This window comes from Sciurus carolinensis, chromosome 3 (genome assembly GCF_902686445.1).
Source record: "Sciurus carolinensis chromosome 3, mSciCar1.2, whole genome shotgun sequence".
In the NCBI taxonomy this organism is placed as follows: domain Eukaryota; kingdom Metazoa; phylum Chordata; class Mammalia; order Rodentia; family Sciuridae; genus Sciurus; species Sciurus carolinensis.
In genome coordinates this window covers 13,108,075-13,130,804 of record NC_062215.1, presented here as the reverse complement: position 1 = coordinate 13,130,804, position 22,730 = coordinate 13,108,075, and the positions used below count along the sequence as shown (strand labels likewise).

At 55.0% G+C, this 22,730-nt stretch overlaps 1 protein-coding gene across 1 annotated transcript in view; it reads right to left on the bottom strand.

Moving 5' to 3' along the window:
• Cacng4 (calcium voltage-gated channel auxiliary subunit gamma 4) overlaps window positions 1–22,459 on the bottom strand; it is a 55,708-nt gene extending 33,249 nt beyond the window's left edge. Inside the window, exon 1 of the mRNA XM_047547344.1 lies at window positions 22,022–22,459. Within this exon, the coding sequence (XP_047403300.1) occupies window positions 22,022–22,241 (220 nt within the window). The 5' untranslated portion in view covers window positions 22,242–22,459. The remainder of the gene's footprint in view (window positions 1–22,021) is intronic.
• Between the last annotated feature and the right edge of the window lie 271 nt (window positions 22,460–22,730).

Sequence of the window (22,730 nt, the reverse complement as noted above, 5' to 3'; positions counted from 1 at the left end):
TGACCTCATCTTAATTTGATCATTCTGAAAAACCCTATTTCCAAATAAGGTCACATTCGCAAGTACCCAGGTCAGGACTCCAGTATATGTTTTGGGGGGACACAACTCATCCACAGCACTGCCCAACATTAACGACGACGAGACTGAATAGCTCTTGGCAGCCTCCTCTTCTCTGCTCACCTGGTGCTCCTGTCCCTTCAATGCCTTTCATGTGATAGAACCAGAAATGAGGAGCCTCTGCCAAGAAATTTCTGGAATGTTCTGACTTGAGAGAGAAGTGCTCTGGGATGTCCCATGTCCTCCAAGAGTCTCTGAAGAACAGTAGAGACCCTGGGCTGCTGGGTGCTGTTGGAGGTTAAGGGGTAAAAAGACCAAGTGAACAACTCAGGCAAGGGGCAGGTGACAGGCAGGTGATGAGGGAGAGGGCTGGTTCCACAGGATGCCTCCTGCAAAGCCAAGAGGCAGAGAGAAGCTCAACATCCCTGGTGCTGGAGCCAGATTTCTAAGAAAAAACAGAAAAGCTGCTTCCTTGCTTCAAAGAAAAGCTGGCGCTGCAGGTTCCAGGGCCTTCTGCTCTCTCTGGGCTCTTCTGTCCTCTCTCCCACGGGGAGCAGTTTGGAGGAGGCAGATGCATCTGCATGATGGGGTGACCAGACCTGTGGGTCACAGGGCATCGCAGAGGAGAGAGCTCTGAGTCCTGACCTGTCTCCAGCTGGATGTTTCCACCACAGCAACAGGACTAAAGGCAGATGCAGCTTCAGACGCCAGGTGACGGCCTCACGTGCTCCCAGGTGTGTACAGGGGAGTCATGTGACCCTGCCAGGTACTATCAGGGTGGCGGCTCTGAACCCACATACACACATAGAGGTGCTGCCACTCGGCTGCCCCTTCTCGGTGCCAACCCCGGTGTGCACACACCAGGGGCAGGTCCAATCTGGGACATGCCAGTGTCGTGCACAGAGGCCAACAGGAAACACTGCTCAACCACCAAGCACACCATGAGCCACTCCTTGTGTCCCAGAGAACCGCACTTCCTGGGATTCCTTGCTGTTGACCTCTGGGCGGGTTTGGCCAATGGGAGGCTGTGAAGGAAAAGAGGGGGCAGGAAGGGGAAAGTCAGGATACTCTCCCCTATCCCCAGGACAGTGTTTCTGGTCCCTGCTGTCTCCTCTGTGGCTTCAGCGCTTCTAGAAAGCCCTGTCTCTGTGGTCCCTGTTTCCTCCATGATCCTGGATAGCCTGGCCTCTGGCCGGCTCCTCCTGGTTTCTCTCCAATACAGGGTGGGAGGGGATCCTGTAGCTGCTCACATCTGGGTGCCCAGTGGCTCCCCCATGTGGTTTCTCAGCTTCCGTCTCCTGTTATCGACTCCCTCTATTCAATTCCCTCTGACTGAAAGACACAAAGCAGTTTGTTTTCCTGGAAGGTCCCTGTCTGACATATTAATAATGACTATTTATTAAGCACTTAAAATGTACCAACAACTCTTACATGCTTCATCTCCTTGAATCCTCATGGATGGAAGAGACACTGACTCCATTCTGTAGGTGAGGAAAGTGGGGCTCAGGAAGAACCCAAAGAACGTGTCCCAACAGCAACCTCCACTTTAATCCAGTAGTAAGGGATATAACACAGACTTTGCAACAAGTCCCTGCTTAACCACTTAGCAGCTATGTAGCCTCAGTTAACCCCATCTTTCTATGTCCACTTCCCAGTTCCAGAATATTTTCACTACTCCAAAGAATAACCGTGTCTCCTCCCCGCCAACAATCACTAATCTGCTTTCTGTTCCTATGAATATGTTGGATATTTCATATAGATGGAAACACACCATATGTGCTGTTAAGAGTTGAATTGCCTCCCCTTCATCCACCAAATTTATAGGCTTGAGGTTCTGACCCCCAGTATAGTAGATGTAGATGAGATGAGACCAACCTCCAATATGACTGGTATCCTTACAAAAAGGGGAAATTGTGGTATGGACACACATCACAAGGATAGTGACATGGGAAGACGGTGGCAGAGGTCAAGGTGATGCTTCTACAAATCAAGGAACACCAAGGACTACCAGCAACCACTAGAAGCTGGGATCTCTCTCAGTTCTCAGGAGGAACTGATTCTGCCAACATTTTGACCTTGAACTTCCAGCCCCAGAACCCAGACAATAAGTTTCTGTTGTTGAAGCCGCCAGTTTGTGGCGCTGTGTTCCACAGCCCTAGTTGGTGTGACGGCCAGCGGTCTGGAGACAGTATAGGGGCAAGTTTCTCTCTACGGCTCTACAGGAAGGAGATGTAACCAGGTCCAGAGGCACCAGCACATAGTCCTTGAACAGCTAAGCAGGCTTCAGTGAGGAGATCCATTTCTTCTCTCAAGGTCATGGCTGTGGGATCCTGGGGTGCAGAGCTAATTATCCTATGCCTTCCTGAGGGACAACCATCAGCCTGCATCCAGAAGGTGGGGGTCTCCCTGGGGCTGCCTGACGCAAGTACAGTGTGCTGCTTAGCGATGTGGCCTTTGGAGTCAGGCTGCCTGGGTTCGAATCCCAGTCCTGGTTCTGACACTTAAATGCTCTACCACTTGGGAGGGCTCCTGCTGCTTGCTTTGCTTCAGTTTCCTCATCTGTAAAACAGGGATAGTTAAATAGCGAAGACACCCGTAAGTCACGGGAGCCTTGTACAGTCTGGTCTAACCAGACCAGGACAGGTAGGCCTGCTGCTCCCTGCTCCCCTCGCCTGCAACTGCTACCAGACCCCGTGGCCGCTCTCCTCCCACCTGTCCTGCCTTGCTCAGTGACACCAGCCACCTATGGTGGGTCTCCTCCCACATCCCTGCATCCAGTCTGTTTTAGTTAGCTTTTTGCTTCTGTGACCAAAATCCTCAACACGAACAACTTAGAAGAAGGAAAGTGTTTGGGGCTCATGGTTTCAGAGGTCTCAGTTCATAGATGGCCAATTTCATTGCTTTGGGTCCAAGGTGAGGCAGCATGTCATGGAGAAGGACACAGAGAGGGAAAGCTGCTCAGCTCATAGTGGGGTCAGGGCCGCAGGTACACACCCCCCAGTGACCCACCTCCTCCGGCCACACCCCACCTGCCTACAGTTACCACCCAGTCAGTCCGTTCAAACTAGTATGGACTACTTAGGTCACAACCCTCACAATGTAATCATTTCACCTCTGAGTAATCCTGCATTCATAGGAGTTTTGGAGGGACACCTCACATCCAAACCCTAACATAGTGTATCCCCAAGAGAGGTCTCAAACCCACCCCCTGCTCCACCCCACTGTCCTTAGTCAGGTTCATCGCCCCTGCTGTGGACTCGTCCAGCGTCTTCCGACAGGTCTCCCTGCCTCTGGACTCTACCTCATCCTGCATGGTGGAGCCAGGGAGCGCTGGAGACACAAGTAGGCTCGTGCTGCAGCCTCGGCCTGGAGGGCCAGCCGCAGGCCCCCGGGTGTGACAGGGAGGGAGGCCCTCCAGCTGTGGTTCTGCCTCCTCCCGACTCCTCTCCTATCAGCCTCCCTGCTACGATGGCACTGAGTTTCTTAGGTGACCCAGAGCACACCCTGCATGCCACACCTTTATGGAATGGAGAGTACCATGACGAATTCCTCCTATCCAAGCATCCTAGCAGCCCCGTCCAATTTAGGAGCCACCCGAGGGCAGGCCCCCCCAATTAACCGTGGCAGAGGGATCCTGCTGGAACTAGGTGAGCATGTTAGGTCTCTGCTCCAAGCCCTCCAGCAGCTTCTTCCTCAGAGTGAAAGGCCGAGTCTTTGCCAGCGGCAGTGGTCACCTCTGAGCCACATCAAGTTTCCTGCTCCAGCGGCTTTGGTCTCCTGTTTGGTCCTTGACCACTGACAGACAGGCTTGAACAGAGTCATGATGCTGAGATGATGGTCCCTGAGACTTCACCAGCGCTCGCTCTTCACCTCCTCCAGGTCGACTCCAACCACCCTGCGGGCGAGGCCTTGCCCAGCCGCCTGGCATCCGAGCCCCACCCTGACGCCCCTTACCTTCCTTGCCTATGGCTCGTCTCCCTGCATAATGACACCATTAAATGAACTGCTGTCTCATTCACTCCACAGTTGCTGCGTGAATGAATGAGTCTCCGGGTGCCCAGGACTCGGTTTGGCGTCTGTTTTTTTTTAATTCTCAGTATTTGCTGGATGTGAATGGATTGAAAGAATACTTGGGAGGAGTTGGGGACAGACGGGGCTGAATGAGGGTTGGTGCTGGGAGGCCCCCAGGCTGGGGGGGACCATGCGGTCTCTCCCAGTCACAGTGGCCCAAGCTGAGAGCATAGGCCCTTGAGTCAGACCCTCTTCACCCACATGTCAGGCCTCTGCCACCTTGGCCAGGCCTTTGCTCAGCAGTGTGCTGGCCTAGGGAGGCATTTCCCTGAGGATGAGGTAGTTGTGAAGGGAGCTGGTCACTCAGCTTGTTGCCAGCACAAATGCCCAGGCCTGTGACCAGGGGCAACCCTGGGGAGTGCTCAGCCCAGGTGAGTTTAAGTCGAACTCCACCTCCGCTGTTTTGCCTTCTGAGGCCGACAGAACCCACCTTCCCGTGGAGTTGTGAGAATTCCATGAGAGGCCACAGATCCTGAGTTATGACAAGGGCAAGGCCACGCCATTCCGAACAGCTCCCAGTCACTGAACTCCCCAGTGCAGGGATATCTTTTTCTTCCAGTCACAGCTTTCCCAAGGGGCTGGGTATGAAAACAGTCCCTGAATGAATGAATGCACGCGAGCAGGAGTCCTTGAGTCCCCAGAACTCAAGGCCAGGTGCACACATTGGTAGCGAGTATTTGCTGGATGGACTGGGACCCAAGAAAATGCAGGTCAGCAATTGGGGACTGATGGGAGCATGGGAGGGCTGATGGCAGACCACCTGGGGGTCTTTGTCCCCCAGGACCTATATTTGTTGGTGATTTTAATTCAGGACAACAGACAGCAATCATAGGTGTGCAGCTGGATGAACGCGTTGTAACTACCACCTGGGTAGAGACTCAGGACGTGCCTGCAGCCCTGCAGCCCTGGAGGCTCTCTCTGCCTCTCCGACAGTACTCCACAAGGGAGACACTCTGCTGACTTCCGTCACCCTGGATCAGTGTCGCCCGAGTTTGGACGACATCAACAGCAGCGCAAGGTAAGCGCAGACGTTTTCCCACCGGCTCTGTGCCAGCCAGGACGCGCACGTGAACGCCAGCCGTGGGACTGTGGGTGTGGAACGCAGGCAGGCGGCATCCCCGCAAAACCTGGGCCCTGGGGGTGTGAGGTGCGCAGCGAGCGATTGCTAAAAGAGCTGTCTGAGCAGAGTGGCTTCCCCTTCCCTGCTGAGAGCACCCCATCCTCGGAGCCGCCCTCGGTCTGACAGCAGAATCCTTCCTCTCCAGGCTGCATGAGTCAGAGCCAGGACCTGCATCATGCTCCGTGCCGGTCACGACGCTGTGCCCACTCCTCCGAGGAGCCCGCCTGGCCCCCAGCCAGCATGTGCAACCACTGTGGTGGCCCTCTACACATTCCTGCTTCCCTCCTCCAGCACCAGTGGCCTGCGCTGTGGCCCTGGGTTCCTGGGGTTGCCATGGGCTGTTTGGGGGTATTTACAGCACACAGAGACACCCCACATCCTCTCCTCTTCTCTGATGTGCAGCAGGCACATGACAGTTTTTAGCAGGGGGCTGAGAAAGACCTCAGAATGGATGCGAATGCTGGCTTGTGTCACCAGTTGGTTAGTCTCCGGTGGGGAGGTGTCCCCCATGCTGCCTTGCGAGGAAACCAACTCTGCAAAACACCTGTCTAGATGAGACTTTCCACCAGTTGAGGCTACCAGGTGGTTCACTGGGAGGCCCTAGAGCTGACCCCCATGGAGGAATTTGGAGCTAACCGGGACATCACCACTTGCTGGCTTTGGGGCCTTGGGCAAGTTACTTAAATTCTCTGGACCTTGGTTTCCCTAGCCAGACAATGGAAGCAGTAACAATACCTGCCTCTCAGCGGAGGATTAATCAAGTTACTATATGGAAAATGCTCAGAGCAGTTCTTGGTACCTAGCAAGTGTCGCAGTAAGCACTAGCTCTCCTCCTGACCGAATCATAGCTAATTCAATAATTAATCAAACCACGTGAAATCCTCACTGTTAGGAGGATAAAATAAAGTAACGTAAGAAAGGTGCTTGGAATATGAGATAAGACACATTGTGTACACAAAATACGCAGTGAGCACTCAATAGATAACTACTTATTTTTTAAGCTCCTCATAATTATGGATCCTAAACAGAAAGGTGAGCTGAGTGTGGGGTGGAGACGCAGGAGGGTGGAGGGGACATGGGTGCCCTCAGGGTTGTGCAGGGACAACCTGGGCCACTCTGCACCCCATCTCTGCTCAGGGGGAGGCCTCCCTTCCTGCAGGTGTCTTGCACACTCTGCAAGAGCTTATTGATTTCAAGCCAGAAACAATCTGGAAAAGCAACCAGGTTTAGGAAAAAACAAAAACAAAACTGGGAAAACAAAAATCCAGGTAAATTTCCTTTCCTTTCCTCCAGAGCTGGGAGGCCTGAAGGAGAAACAAGAGCTGCTTCCAAGAAATACCAAGGGCTTGCAAGGGCTGAAGATGGTTGCTTTGTTTGCAGCTCCAGGAAAGACCAAAGAAGAAAAGGCCTGATGTCCCTGTTGGAGGCACCGTGACTCTTTTAGTCAGCTTTTGCGTCGTTGTGACCAAGAGACCTGACAAGAACAACTTGGAGGAGAAGAAGTTGATTTTGGGTCATGGTTTCAGAGGTTCGGTCTTTGGCCAGCCCACTCCGTAGCTCTGGGCCTCAGGTGAGGCTGAACATCATGGCGGAAGGGTACTGTGGAAGAAAGCTGCCCAGCTCATGACAGCCAGGAAGCTGAGAGAGAAGGAGGTGCCAGGACAAAATATAACCCCAAAGGCAGCCCCAGTGACCTACTTCCTCCAGCCACACCCCATCTGCCTCCAATTTCCACCCAGTTAATCCATTCAAGTGGATTAATCCACCGATTAGGTCACAACTCTCATAATTTAATCATTTCACCCTGAACATTCTTGCACTGTCTCACACATGAGCTTTTGGGGGACATCTCATATCCAAACCGGAGCAGCGATCCTGATCAGAATCAAGGAATAGCTTTCTAGTTCAAGTCCTATAAACCTCAGCAGACGGCTGGATGTGGGACCTCACTGTTCCCATCCATTTGTGTTCACTCCCACTGTAATCTTAACCAAGACTCCGACTAACAACTGGAGACAGCACTGTGACCTGGCCACCAGAACCCTTCAGTGGCACTGAAGGGTCAGCTGACTGATACTGTGAGCAAGTGTCCTATCAGCAGTTATCATAAATCACAGTGGAAACAGCCTGTCCTACAGAACTTACCATGCAAAGATTTCTGAAAGAATTTACACAAATGGAATCGGCAACAGAGATGTTTTGAGACAGAATAACCTTTTATTTGAAAGAGTTAGGATTTTTGGTGCAACGAAGCATGCTTAAACTTGCCATGGGGAGATTTCCCATGGAAAAAAAATAGAAAAAAAGCAGCTTCTGTCTAAATTTCATCAGATTCATATTTTAAGAAACCTTGACCAGTCTGGCTCAGGCAGAAAAATCCTCCCTTGGGAACATCTCACAAACACAGTACTTTCTAGTAAGTACTCAGTTTTACATACGTGATAAAAGTCTGTAAGGGCATATATAAAGGTTTTATTTTTTCTTCACTTACTTTTGTGGTCAGTTTTGACAGTTTTATTGTTAGAGATGGATTTCTAGGGAAGGAAGCCCAATGTGTAAACGGTAACTTACAAGACAGACAGACTCAACTACCACTGGCTCTCCACGGCTTTGATCCAAGGATCAATTTGGTTATAAGTCAGGGGTGGCCAATAATAAAACCCTGGCAGGAGGTCCTGGGCATGATGCCTGGATGCATTTGAGAATAAAGAGATCAAACACCATCAGCGACAAAGGAACACAGACATCCATCCATCTGCCTGGAGATTGGGGGGTCTGGTGTTCTTTCCATTTGAGCATCAGGTTTATATTTTTGGCCACTCAACATAACAGAACATTTGAGAAAGATGGAAGGAGATAAGATAAATCACTCCTAGTTCACACGGCCACCGTGTTAACATTTTGGTGAATTTCCTTTCAATATTTTTTTCCAGCCTAATAAAACAGCCATCGCCACAGTCACATCTATTTCGTACCCGATGATCTTTAAAGGCTCCACATCTGTGGGTTTTTGACTCACTCAATTTGCTATTTAATAGAATTCTCTCCATGTTTAATAACCCTCCTAATCATCGCAGAGTTAAAATGATACATTTTTATCTAGGAAATGCTTCAAGAACTTTCAAAAGATTGCCTTGCACAGGAAGCAGGAGAGGGCTTGCGTGACTTAAATATGGCAGACCAAAAAGGAAAAGGGGAGGAAATAATTAGAAATACAAGTAAGAAGGAAAGGAGAGAGAAGACAAGAAGGGAAGGAGGCGCTGGGGAATGGAAAACAAATTGATGCTTATAAAAGGGGGACCCAAGGACTGGCCAGATAGGTATATGATGGGGCTACAGAAATAGCAGCCACCCAAAGAGGAGCCCCTAGGACACATGAAAACCACCACCACATGCGAAGAGGTGCTGACCTGGTATGAGGGTGGAGGTCAGGGAGAGGCCGGGAGGCAACCCCCTGAGTCAGACCCTCAGGGCCACGGGCTATGGGCCACAGGTGGCCGCTGAGGTGGGAAAAGGGGGACCCTCCAAACAGTTAAGCCAATGGGGTCTCTCAGCCCACCAGCCATCTGGCCTTGACTCAGTGCAGGAATCTGTGGGCAGAAAGACAACAAAAGCCATTTTTCATGCAAGAGGAGTTGGACATCAGGAAAAATCAGAGCCCCTTTGTATGACATGCCAAACTGCTGAAGCGAGAAAATGTCTCAGGCGAGGGCTCAGATGCGAGCTGGGGACAGCGTGCTCGCCCTGGGGAACCTGGGCCGTCAATGTGCACTTGTTATCGGGGCTTTTCAGAGCGAGGGCCGGAAGCAAGTGCGGGGCAGCCTCCCCCCACCACATGCTAATGATGAGCTGGTGACATGGCTTTGGCCGGGCTATCCAGCCCCTGGAAGGGAGCCTCAGTGTCCTGAGATGTCCTCAGGGAGTCTTGGGGGATCCGAGTTCTTTCCTTACGTGTGGTTTGTGTGTGGGCTAGGGGTGAGGTGGGCAGGGGCTTGGGAACTAAGAGCCCAAGACCTCCTTCCTGGGTCCTTCTCCCTGTCGCCCTGTGTAGTGACACCTTTTAGTTAGCAAACTCAAAAACGATGGTGCTGGACACTTTATTTCAGCCAAGCCAAGCTCTGGCCCATCTTGACACCCAGCAGCATATCTGCGCATTAAGTATTGCTAATGACCCCTTCTGCAGACAAAGCGACTGAGGCTCAGAGAAGGTGCAAGGACCGGCTTAGGGCTCAGAAGTCAGGAGGTGGCAGAGCCTGGGTTCCAACCCTGACCCCCTCTGGGTCTGGGCTGCACGGTGGTACCCTGACTGCCACGAAGTCGCCAAGCACGCGCACTGGGGTTTATTTCAGGTTCAGTTCTAGGCACGTACACGGGGCCCTGCCAGTATTTTTCACTGGATCCTCCTGACAATGCCATGGGATGGGTGGGACGGGTCACCAGGAGGAGCCCTAATTTCCAGGTGTGTTCAATGCTCTGGCCACACCCACCCGGTGATGTCTTTCCTGCTGCTGGTGCCCCAGGCTCTCCAGAACCCGAGAGGAAATGCCCGCAGGCTTTCTGTACCCCAATGCCCAGCTCAAAGCCAGGCACTCAGCGGGTGCTACATAAAGGTTTCATGATGACAGAGTTTTCAGTAACATGCTTTGGCTCTTGGAAAATGCAGGAGAGAAGAGGGGTCTGGCTCCCGCCCCATCTTTGCTTCCCCACCCCCAGCTGCCATTTCTGTGTAGCCCCTCCAGGGTCAGCTCCCCACCCACCCTTCCGACCAATGTCTTCTCAGGGTGGAACAGGACAACCAGGACCAGTGACGTGATCTGCCAGGTCCCAAAAATGAAAATAAAGCAGGCTGTCTTGTTAAAAAATGATTAAGAATTTCAAGATGGCAACTGCAGAATAGGAAACAGAACAGAGGCCCTTCTGAGTGCAGGGCCCTGAGTGACTGCACAAGTCTCAGCCTGTGGCTCCAACCCTGGCGGCATCAGTCATCTTATACCTTTTGTGCATGATCTACGACTGGAGTCTGGAATTTTTTTAGGGTGGTCTTGATTTCTAATTTCCTGGATCTCCCCCGCATCCCTCCCCTTTCCCTCAAGTCTGAACCCAACATTCCAGAGTCCCAATAGCATTTCCTGTATTGCCACTTATACCTACAACATCATCTAGTTTCTATCCAAAGTTTTAGTTCAGGAAATAAGGCTGCTACTGTGCCATGTGTCCCCTCAGGGAACCCGAAGCACTGGGGTTCGCATTTCCAAGCTGGCATCTCATCAGGAGAGGGAGTTGCTTCCATCCACCCAGCAGGTGACTCCCACATCCACATTCCGGGGTCAGTGCTGCCTCAGCTGCGTACAGAAGGGAGGTCCCCCAGCCTGGCACATTCAAGTCTGCCCAAGTGCTGGAACCAGTCCCCGCTTGCTTCCTGTCTTGGAAAATGGCTGCACCGCCCATTTCCCAGGCTGAGCTCCGGACTCCTTCCTGGATCCCAACGCTCCACCTCCCACGTTCTACCAGTCAGTCGAATCTCCTGATGTCTTTGCAATCCATCAGTTCCTCCTGGACATCCGACAGCTACTGGCCTCCCGCAGGCCATCTTGGCTCAGATCATCACTACTTCTATCCGGGGATAACCTCAGTATCCTCCAGGAGGATCTCTTGGAACCAACCCATCTGCTCCATGGGAGGAATCTCTGCATAAACTCTCGATGGCTGCCCGCTGCGGTTAGGATCAAGCCACCTCCAAGCTTGGCAGGGCAGGTCTTTTGGGGCCCAGGCCAGCTCCTTCCCCAGCATCATCTTCTGCTGATCCCTGGTTCCCTGGCCTTGCCAAACTAATAACTGCCCCTTCAGCACAGCAGGCTCTCCAAGTGACAGCTCTGCCATGTGCCAGGGACCATCTGCAGGGCTTTCCAGGCACAATCTCATTCCATCTTTGTGACAACTCTCTGAGGTGGGGGGTGTCTGTCATTACATCCCCATTTTGCCAATAGGAAAACTAAGGTTCAGAGAAGCCAAGGAATCCGTCCGAGGTCACAGAGCTAACACAGGATAGAGTGGGATTCAACCCAGGTCTCTCTGACTGCCCTGCTGGCTCTGGGACCACTAACCATCACACAGACAGGATTCAGATGGCACTGCGTTTATTGCCCCTCCGCACAGTGAAGCTCCTGGTAGGAGAGGTTGGGGGACTGAACGGGACTCATGGAGTCAAGGGGGCTTGGGAGATCGGGCAGTGTACCGGGTCTGAATTTTTCACAATTGGGGTGGGGTCTCCTTGAAGGGTGTTGAGCTGGGGAATGACACGGTCTGCCTGACATTTCCACGAGATCCTGTGGCTGTGTGTGGAGTGAGCAGGGAGACGGGTCAGGGCTCTGAGCGTCCAGGCAGAGGGCCCAGAGCGGGAGCAAGCGGAGACTGGCACAGAGAAGCTGCGGGTGTGTTCTGCCAGGGAGCCCGCAGGACTGGGGCAAGGCAGGGAAGGGACTTTGTCTCTGCAGCGGCCAGCACTGTGCTGGGCACAAGGCAGACAGACACCTAGAGCTTGTTGGATGGAGGACTGAAGACAGAGCAGCTGGGAGAGGAGGGGGTGCCCCAGCCGCAGCTTGTCCCACGTGAGATGCTCCCACCTGCAAGCCTGCTCCTTGCCAAGGTGTCAGAGAGAAACGCCAGGTCAGCAGTGTGCCAAGAAAACCATCTTTAGTCACTGTCCCCTTGGCTGTGCCTCTGCCGGAGCAAAGCCACTTTGCTTTTCACAGAGCTTTCCCAAGTGCCTACTCCTTGAATATTCACACAACTGTGGCCTCTGGGGGCGGGCAGTGGACAGGGGGTGGGGCTAGAGACAGAGGAAGGGCAGAGGGAGGGAGGGAGGAAGGAGGGAGGAGGGAAGGGAGGTTAGAGGGAGGGTCAAGGGGTAGGAAAGAGGGAAGGAAAAGGGGTGGGTGGAGGAAGGATCCAGGAAAGGATGTTTCCCAATTAGGGAGCCAGCTGAGAAAGGCTAGAAGGCTCTAGGAGATGGAGGGACAAGACAAAGATTGTCCAGATGGCTAGAGGCAGCCTTGGGAAAGGGCCACAGACCTCCCTGCCTCCCTCAAACCCTGTCACCCTTTATCTTCGCCCATCCCTGGCACTGGGAGTTCACAGTCAGAGCCCTGTGGCTGGGCTGAGCCTGAGCAGAGCGTGGCTCCCCTCCTGGCGGGTGGCAGCGGCTGGGCGGGTGCTGGTGGGCGAGTGCTGGTGGGCGAGCGGGTCGGGCCAACACCCTCACGGGTGCTTTCTGTTTCTGGGCATCAGAGCCCCATTCAGCTCCTGCCCCCGAGGTTCCTGGAGGCTCGCGGCTCTTCCTCCTCAGGTCAGGCCGCGGGGCACTTGGCAAACTCACCTCAAGAGCATACGTGACCCGGAGAATGTGCCCAGGTGCCCGCCACCTCTGCCTGGGCACTACTTTGGTACCAGACCCTTTCAGCTCCTAATCAAAGGTGTCAGTCGCTGATTTTATGGTTCAAGGGAGCCATTCAGGGTGGCTCTGCCTCTGCAAGGTGATGAAATAGTGCCGCGGTCTCCCCTGGGGCGGGGGTGGGGGGCTCCGTTCTTCCATCTGCAGACCCCGGAGGGGCCCAGCTCAGGTGGCAGGGAAATCTGCATATCTTATTTCTTCAGGGAAAACTTCCAAGGAAGCATGGAAATGGGGAGAAGCAATGATGTTTCCAATATCTACGAGGTGCCAGGCAAGAGGAGGGGTACTGACGCGAGTTTGCTCACCTACCTTCACTGTGACCTCGGGGCTTGATTCTATGTGGCCCCTATTATAAATAAAGGAACTGGAGTTCAGAGAGGTTAGGCAATTTGTTTAGAGACACACCACTGACAAAGGACAGTTGGGACTCAAACCCAGGTCCCTGTGACTTAGTGCTAGCTGTGTGCTGCTGCTGCTTCCATATGAACTCATGGGGGCAGGAAAGGGTGAGACCCTGCCCCTGTCCCCAAGGCCAGGAGGTGACAGGGTTGGTGGCAGTGAGCCAGGGAGAGTGATCATTTTAAAAAAATTAGGTGTAGATGGACACACTACCATTATTTTATGTATTTATTTTTACGTGGTGCTGAAGCTTGAATCCAGTGCCTCATGCGTGCTATTCAGGTGCTCTACCACGGAGCCACAACCCCATCCTGAGACTGACCATATTTGGACTCTGAGGCTGAGCTGAGTCAAGAAATCCCCCTCAGCCTTTCCACGCTCTTTCAGAGATGAGGCATCGGTGGGGGTTGGAGCAGGGACCAATAAATAGCATTAGCTAAGCGTGTCCACCGAGGGACTGGATGTGGCAACCGTAGAGAGCTTGCTGTGGGTCTGCAGCCCGTGGAGAGGTGTGCACACATCTGTGCACGTGTGTGAGATGCGTGGGGGAGGGGCACCAGCAGCGGCAGGTAAGACCCCAAGCCCTTAGGAGTCCATGCACAGTAAAGCCGTCTGTGGCTTGGCGACACACAGGTACATGCTGGAGAAGCCCAAGGAAATTTCGGGTAGGGTTGGCTTTACAGAGGATGCCAGCTTGAAGGATGGAGACGTCCAGACAGGGGGTGGACATCAGGACAGAATGGTCCTGATGTTTTAGGGGATAACTCTTTTGGTCCAAGCACATCTCCACCTCCCAGATCCCAATGTGGCAGCTCCCCTGCCCCTAGTCTGGCTCCAGGGAAGTGGAGACACCAGTGGTCAGCACAGTTAGGCATAAGGTCATCTTGTGCTGTCCAGGAGCCAGCCAAGAGTCTGGTGTCTTAACGGGCAGTACTGTCAGCTTGGCATTGTGGGGGTCCCCAGGGGGTGCTGGAGGGTGGCAGCCGAGTCCCTCACCTGGCTCCATTCCGTTAGACGCATATGGCTCACACCCAGAAGCCTCACGGAATGCAGGGGCCAGGGACAGTTTCGTTTCCACCCAGACGCGTCCTAACAAGCACTCTGTGCGGGGAGCACCTCTCCGTAGGTGTGCGCTGGCTGCTTTCCCAGTCTCTGCTCATTATCCCATTTTCCAGACGTGTGAACAACTCACCGAGGTGAGCTGACCGCCCAAAGCCACACGGTGACCTGGCACAACTGGGACTTGAACTCAAGGCATCTGACTTCCAAATCTGACCTCTGGCCTCCACCAGAGTCCACAGTAATGTGACAGAAAGCCCCCTGTATAAAGAGCCATGGAGTAGATTTCTTCTAAGACTCTGGATCAGAAAGAACTGGGCTTCTTTGACAAAATATCTCCCCTTATTATATGCACCCCGGGAAACTTTGTTCTTCTCTTTGTCCTGGCCCCCAGGAAGCTCAGAGGCACACTGGTCTATCTCCAGCAGCCCCACCACCAGGGGCAGGCAAGGCATGCGCTAACTGAACTCAGCCATTATGTGATTTTCCTCCTTTCAATTTATATCCATCCCAGTCCCTCGCCTCTTTTATTATTTATCTCGTCCTTTCTTTATTGGTTGGAGGAGGAAGAACTCAACAGAGTAAAATCGTGTGAAGTAATTTTCACAGCTTCGAAAAGTTTTTCATAGGAAGAAATCGACACACTAGGAAAAAAAAATTGTCCTTTGCCTGATACCATGTTCTGTTCAGAAGAGAGGGTCTCCAGCTGGGCACGGTGGTGCACACCTGTAATCCCAGCGACTCAGGAGGCTGAGGCAAGAGGACGGTAAGTTCAAAGCCAGCCTCAGCAACTCAGTGAGAACTTGTCTCAAAATAAAAACTGAAAACAAAAAGGGATGGGGATGTGGCTCAGTGATAAGGTGCCTCTGGGCTCAATCTCTATACCAAAAGAAAGCCTCCTATGCCATGGCGGGGTGGGCGGTGAAAAGCAAGAATTGTGGGGATTTGGGGACAAATCTAGGCAGGCCCTACCTGTCTTGCCCTGGAGGATAGAAACTGTTCCCTTTTTGAAGCTGTCCCCAGGAGAGCCAGCCCTGCCTGGGAGATGGTCCTTGTTGGAGGGGCCCCCTGCTGTGTGGAGGGCACAAAGGTCACCTGTGATGGAGGTGACTGAGGACCCGCAGCAGGGACCCGGCAGAAGAGGTTGCCTGGGTCCTTCCGGACTGCGGCTACTCCATGCCATTGTGGCTGCTGCACGGCCAACCTTTTGCCCAGTACCTGCCACAGCAAGGTTGTGCTGGGGACAGAGCCCCAGCAGCACCCCCCCCCACTTCAGTTCCCTTGTTAATGACCTTCACGACTGCCACGTGACCTTGGGTAAGTCACTCTGCCTCATCAGTCTTGAGTTCCTGAATGTGCAGTGTGAGGACTGGGCCCACCAGCAGTCTCAGCCCAGGTGGACCCTCAGTGGGGCGTGACCGGCAGGTAAGTGTTGCTATGGATAAAGGAATGGAGCCGGGTACTTAGCGCAGGCACCAGGTCATCCACTAGCAGGCGCTTCCTTGAAGGGAAGAAAGGAGCCGAGTGCCCACAGCTACCAGCAGTCAGGCTGCCCCCACCGCCCCTGCCCCTGCCCACCGAAAGGATGCTTCCCCTAGACCGGTGGTCTCCACAGGGACAGTTTTGCCTCTTGGGGGATGTGCAGCAACACTGGAAAAGCTGTTTGGTGGTCAAAGTTGGAGAAAGCCACAGGACAGACCTGCTCTACCCCAGCAAAGAATGAGGGCCCAGAAAGAGCAGTGCCCAGCTTGAGAAAGCCAGCCCTGCTGAGAGGGGCAGCTGACCACGGACTCTGCCTTGGGCCTGTTGAGTTTTCAGGGGCTCCTGAGTTGTGCTCCATGGAACTTTCCGGCACTGCCGTTCGCTGTGCAGGTGCAGGGTGGTACTGTCAAACTCCTGGGAGCCCCCGGGCACGTCCTCGACTCTCTTCCCTCAATTACCCTTCCATCTTCCCCATTTGGATGTGGTGCCCCCAGCTGGCCAGCTGCGGGTGCCCCAGATCTGGGTAGTCACCTCTTCTCTCTACCCGCCCTCCATCTCTCACATCTCTGCTGCTGCCACTTGGCCCCAGGTCTCTATTCTGGTCACCGCCACAAGGTGCAGACGGGTCTCTTGAAGGCCTCCTGCCTTCTGGAGTCTCCCTTCTCCACAGGCAGCTGGAGGGCTTTCTGAAAGCAGATCCCTCTACACCCCTGGCCCAGCCCTCCAGTAGCAGTGGCCCCTTGTGAAATAAGGCAGGTGCTTGACCTTGGCCTGAGCCCCCCCGGCCCGCCCCGCCCTCCTCATGCCTATCGGCCACCCTGAGTGGGCTGTCCTGCCTCAGGGAGCCTGCTGGTCTCTTCCTTTCCCTGGAAGGTCATCTTCTGCATCCCTTTTGTGGTTCAGGTTTTGGCTTCCACAGACCTCAGTCCTCCCCAGCCTCCTGAGAACACCCCTGCTGTGCTCTAACCAGAACACAAATCAGCCATGACGTCACCATCAGGACTTAGCCCTGCCCTCAGCCATGACCCAGGTGTTCAGTGAGCACGTGCAGAATGAATGAAGGAACGGAAGTGTGCCTGACAGCCAGGTGCCTCGTACCCCATGGAGTGTTGCAGGGGAGTGTGAGAAGCACTGAACTCGCCCAGGCTTCTCAGCTGGAGAAGCCTCCCCTTGCACCAGCCCTTGGAGAGACCCCACATGGAACTAGGCTTAACCTGGAAGCTAGGGGTGCAGCCCTCTGGGCCTTGTGTGGCAGGAAGTCTGAGGTAGGATGAATGTTCCAGATACACCAAACTCCATTTTCAGATAAGGAGACAAGAGTCCACCAGGCTTTCTCCCCAACACTTCACCACTGAGGTTGGTCCCTTGCCTCCCTCACCTCTGACATTCTGGGTCCAGTCACCTGAGGCCCCTTCTACTTGGTACCTATGTGACTATGTCTTAGAAGTTTTCAGTCTGGGGAGACTGACACAGAAGATTTATTTTCCAGCCCTGCTGGATTTCCTACCGAGCCTTTCTGAAACCCTCTTCTCCAAAGCCAGCTGTGATAGGACCATTAAGCTAGTCCTCAGGCTGGGCTCCACCAAGATCCCCAGCTCGTCTTCACTAAATCAGCTAACTCCAGTGAAAAAGAGTTGGTGTTCCCTCCCAAGAAGAAAGACGTAAAGAACAGAGGAGGTTAAAGAGACAGAGCAAGGGCTGGGGATATAGCTCAGTTGGTAAAGTACTTGCCTCACAAGCACGAGGCCCTGGGTTCAATCCTCAGCACCGCCAAAAAAAAAAAAAGAGACAGAGCAAGGAATTAACGGAAGACAGATGTAACAAGGGACCTCCAGGGTGCAGCTATGTAGCAGGGACAGAACGGAAGGCCTATTATGGTCTAGTTGTTGTGTGCTTTCTGAATTCATATACTGAAGCCCTAATTCTCAATATGAACAAGGATAAGTGGAGATGGGAACTTTGGGAGGTGATGAGGTTTAGCTGAGAACATGAGGAAAGGGTCCTCACACTGGATTGAGTGCTCTTAGAAATAGAGACTCAGCAGCCTGCTCCCTATTTTGTGAGCAGCTGGTCACCTGCAGGCCACCTCACCAGAAGCCCAACAGCTGGCCTCTCCATCTTGCTTTCTCAGCATCCAAAACTGTGAGAAGGGACTGCCTGTCCTTTAAAGGGCCCAGTCTATCTGGGTCCTATTCTGTGGTCAACCAGAGCTGATGAAAACAACCCCCTTCCCTGCTCCTTCCCTGACCTGGGTGGTCTACAGGAGGATAGCCCCTGGCTATGGACAGCCAGCTCATCCCTCCATCCTGAGCTGTGCTCCACCCTCAGCCGGGATCTGGGGGCAGAAGGCGTGCCTGGTACTCAGAAGCTGCGCCATCTGGAGTCTCGTCTTCTCCACCTCTGAAAGCCCGATGACAAATACTGACCCGGAAGTGCTGTTGGCCATCGCATGCCACAATGTGAGTCATACGAAGGTCTTCAGTGAGTGATTGATGGCCGTGGTGTGAACACAGGTTGGGGACGATGGTGTGAGGGATGCCGCCCAGGCGAGGAAGAAGATCATCAGGTTACAGGACTTGCTCCCACTAGTGCTCAGCCCAGGGCTGGCACAAAGTAGGCACAGGGGCCACCCCTGGAGTCCAGGCTGTCTTGCAAAGGCTCTAACAGCATGCTGGATGCAGCCTCATCACGGGGGACCTGGAGGACGTGGAGGGGACGGGTGCTCCCGAGGCTCAGCTTTGCCAGGACCATGTGTTCTGGGCTCAGAGCTCTCCTGGGAGCACAGACACTGGGCTCCTCACAGGCCCTGGCCTTGCAGCTCTGCTGAATGCCTGGGAGTTCAAGGTGCCTCTGGGGGCCTTGGCAGGAGCTGCTGCTCCTGGGCAGAGTGTCCTGCTCCCTCCATGGTTACACCAGGTCTCCTGTCCTGCACACACTCCGTCATGTCTGTTCACATTCTATACCCTGCCCCATGCCAAAATGTATTTGAGAGGGAGTTAATGTTGGCTGGTGACACCTCTGATTGGAAGAAAATTTAGTCCCCCTTCCCTACGTCCCCGGCCTGGGCTGGGGGTCACCAAAGATACGAAGAGTGAGGCGAGGATCTCAGGGAGGGTGTGAGCAGATGACTGACTATGGTGGTGACAGGCTAGTCCAGAACACAGTGGGGGGGGGGGAGAGAAGGTCAGAGACAGAGAGAGACAGAGACAGGCACCAAGAGACTGAGAGAAAGACAGCCAGCCATAGAGAGTGAAGGAAGGAGAAGGAAGGGAAGTCTGAATTTTGCAATTTGTGTATCAGTTGTTCCTTCTTGCTTCCAAATGCTTCTTGCTGCTGGCAGCCCAACCTCAGAGCAGGGCTCCACTGGGTAGTCAAGTACTTAGTTCTATTTTTAATGGCAACCCAGAAGCTGTTTGTGAAAGGGCAGGATGACATGGTAGGAAGAGCTTTGTAGTGAGACAGAGCCTCAAATCTGGTCTGGCTGCCGCTGGCCAAGTCCTGAACCTCCCTGGGCTTGTTCCTTGGTTTGCAGGTGGGAGTAAAGACAGCATCCCTTCTTCTCTGGGCTGTTGTGAGCCTCTCTGGTGGGATAATGCACAGCTCTGCACACTGAGTATTCTGACACGGGTCCACCAGGGAGGCACATGAGGAGGGGACGTTAGCTGCTTTGGGGGCACAGCGAGGCTGAGACAAGGGCAGCCCTGGTGACGCTAGGCGCAGCAATTATCCTTGCCAGATTGCGTGGACACCTTGAGCACACAGAGGGCTGGGCTTTCCTAATCCAGCCACATCATTTATGAGAAACAATCGGAAACTGAACTGGCTGTTCCGCGAGTTGCCAGCAGACCCATCAGAGTTCTGCGGCTGCACCCAGAGCTTCATGAGTGGCTCGCTGCAGTATTTCTTCAGTTTCAGCTCAGATATTTGATCTTTCCTCCCCCACGCCCCTTTTTGGTTTGGATGTAATGCTTTGGGGGAATTTTGCAAGAGAACAGGTGGAAATAATGCATTTCACACACAAAAGCCAGCATGGAGGTACCTCTCTCCAGGCCCCCAGCAAGTGACCTGGGGTTAATGTGCTGTCTAGGTTTCGGCCCTGGCCACTTGCTGGCAGGCATCGTAAGTGGTGTCAGCAGCTCTGGGAGCTGTCGGCTTCCAGGATGTGTTTTTATGAGATAAGCTGGCAGTTCCCACCCACTTATGGGATTGTCATGATGATTCGAGCCACATCAAGGAATCCTGAACCAGCTCTCCTAGCCCTGGGTCCCAAGAGGACGTTCTGGCCCTGGGCTGTATAGCCAGATTGGCCCTCAGAGCCCCGAGCTTTGGGGAAATGACAGAGGCAACCCAGTTCTTTCCATGAAGTCCCCCAGATGGCTCCCTCTGCCAGCGGAGCCAGCTGCCCAGATCAGCTCTGGGCTGTCTTGATGAACAGCGAGTGCAAACGGCTCGAGGCAGCTGGCAAGATGCTAAGTGCAGCATCAATCCTAATTAGGATGAGGAATTAATAAAGAAGGCATTGGAGTCCCTGTGCAGGCCCGGCGTGCCGGGGTGGAAGAGTTAGTTCCAGTTTCCGCTGGGAAACTAGAAGGCCCCAAGTCCACCCATTTCTTGGAAGGGGGGCGACGGGCCACATGATTTACTGTACCACGCAGAGTGGAGCCTATGAGATAGAACACGGGGGCACTGCAGCCCCTGCTCTGTATCCAACTCAGGTGCTGTGGCAGGTAGTGACGTGGGTACATTCTCCAGATGAGAGGAGTAGGTGTTCTGATCTGAGCAACTGCACACCCAAAATGATGTTTTTTCAAAAGAAAAGAGGAGGGTGTGATCGTGGGCCCAGTGGCTCCTTTGTGTGGCTGTTTCCGAACTGTTAACGGCACATTCTGCTAATTGAAGCCTCCACGGTAGCCCTGGCATTAAGTGTCAAACTGCAAAGGGCAGAGCAGCCCCATTTTTTAGATGTGTGTGGAGGGGGAGGTGGGCAGGATTCCAGAGGAGAACAGGCATGGTCTGGAGGGGACAAAAGGAGCAAGTTCCACTTCTCCAAGCAGCCTCAGCTTTACAGAGCCTCCTTTCAGATGACTCCAAATGCTGCTGGGAAAATGCTATCTGCCAGCCTCCGCCACATCCCCACATGTTGAACTAGAGGCAGGGGATGTAGCTGCGGGAAAGGTGGTGAGGATGGAAGAACTTCCAAAAAACTGGAGGGGCGGCCTGAACACACGGGGAAAGGTGACAAAAAAGAAACTCTGTCCAATTGTTCTTTGAAATAGCAAAGCGACGCTCCACCAACTCCCCGCTCTACCAGCTCCCCGCTCCCATCTCCAATCTGAGAGCCAAGACCAAGCAGCCAAGACCAACCTGGCCCGGACCAGACAGCCCCTCCACTGCCACCTGTTAGTTCAAGTTCCGCAACTGGGCTTAAGGATGCCCGGTAGGCGCCCTTTGGCATCCGAGGCATCCAGTCGGTCCCTCCCCTGGGGGCAGCTGTCCCCACAGTCCCGGGAGGACCCAATCCCGGCCCCCAGATGCATTCCAATCTCACCACACCTACTATTCCACTGCGTGGAGCATTTGGGGGTCACAGCGTCCCGCCCCAACCGGGCGGCCACGCCCCTCTCAGGTCCGTGGATGGCCCTGCGCACGCCAATGTCCCTCCCACGGAGGTCTCCCGCAGTCTCTCTGCCTAGGGGCCGCCACCAGGGCTCGCTGCCTCAGTTGAGAGACACTCGGTGTCGGCTCCCCCCACCTCCCCACCGCGCATGGAGGGATGGGCAGGTGTAAAAGAAAGTGGCCGTCAGCCAGGGTCAATCTGGTTCCCCAAGACCCGCTCGGGACCCAGCCCCCACTCCACCCCCCCCGACCCGCGGGGGCCAGGAGCGAAAGCCTGGCGGCCCCAGCGCTCCCCGCCCCCAGCCGGCCCCGCCCCAGGATGGCCAGTTCCCATAGCAATCGCACAGACACCGGTTGCCAAGCAACCTATCCCCCTCCTCCTGCGTCCGCTCCCCCCAACCCCAGTCTCCTCCCGCCCCCACGCCAGCCTTCACCTCCCCCGGGGGCGCCGGCGCGGCCCCTGGGGATCACTCGGGTCTTGGGTTGCGCGCGCGCGCGCGAGTTTCGGTGTGTTTCATTGTGTCTGTGTGCGAGGGGGTGTGCGCGTGCGAGTGGAGAGTTTGTGGGATCGGTGTATTGGGGAGGTCCCTAACCGGGAAGGACCTGGGCTGGTGCACAGCTGGCCGCGAGGGGACCCACCCACCCGCTCTGGTTCCTTTGTGTCTCGCGCGGAGCGGGCGCCGCGCCCACCCCCTCCCTCGGCCGGTGCCCCAGGCAGCGAGTGTGTGTCCGCCCTGTGTGTGCGCACTGGGGGGAGGGGTCCTTACCTTCGATGCAACACACCCGCCACAGTCCCGAGTGGGTGAGGTCGCCGCGGGCGCGGCGGGGCGGGGGCCCGTCGTCCATGGTCAGGTTGGTGCCGTTGCAGATGTGCGCGCTGGAGTAGAGCCAGTAGTCGGTGCCGATGGCGATGGCCATGAGTGAGAAGGCGGCGAAGGCTCCGGCCGTGGTCAGCAGCATCTGCAGCCCGCGGTCGCATCGCACCATGGTGGGCGCCTCATAGTCCGCCGCCCGCCGGCCCCGCCCGCCCTCCTCCCTCCGCGCGCCGCTCCGGGGGCGCCCGGGCTGGGGGGCCGAGGGCCGGGGGGCGGCGCCGCGCTGCGCGCTCCGACCCCGCGCCCCGGGCGTGCCTGCGCTCCGGCCGCGCGGGGCTCAAACTCCGAGGCGCCGCGGCGAGTGCGGACTGCGCGGGCCGCCGGGCGGGCTGGCGGTGGCGGCGGTGGCCGGGGGCTCCTCCCTCTCGGCCCGCGCCTCCGCCCCGCGCCCTCCGCGCCTCCGCGCCTCCGCCTGCCGCCGCGCTCCCGGCCCGCGCCCCGCGCCCCACGCCCCTCGGCACCGCCCCTCGCGCCCGGGCCCCGCCCGGCTTGGCGCTCCTCTGCGCTCGGTCTCCCCCAGCCCGGCTTTTCCCTCCCCTCCGCTCCAGTCCCTGTGCCCCTTCCCTTCCCCTCCCTCGCGCGCTCTCTTCCTCTCCCAGGG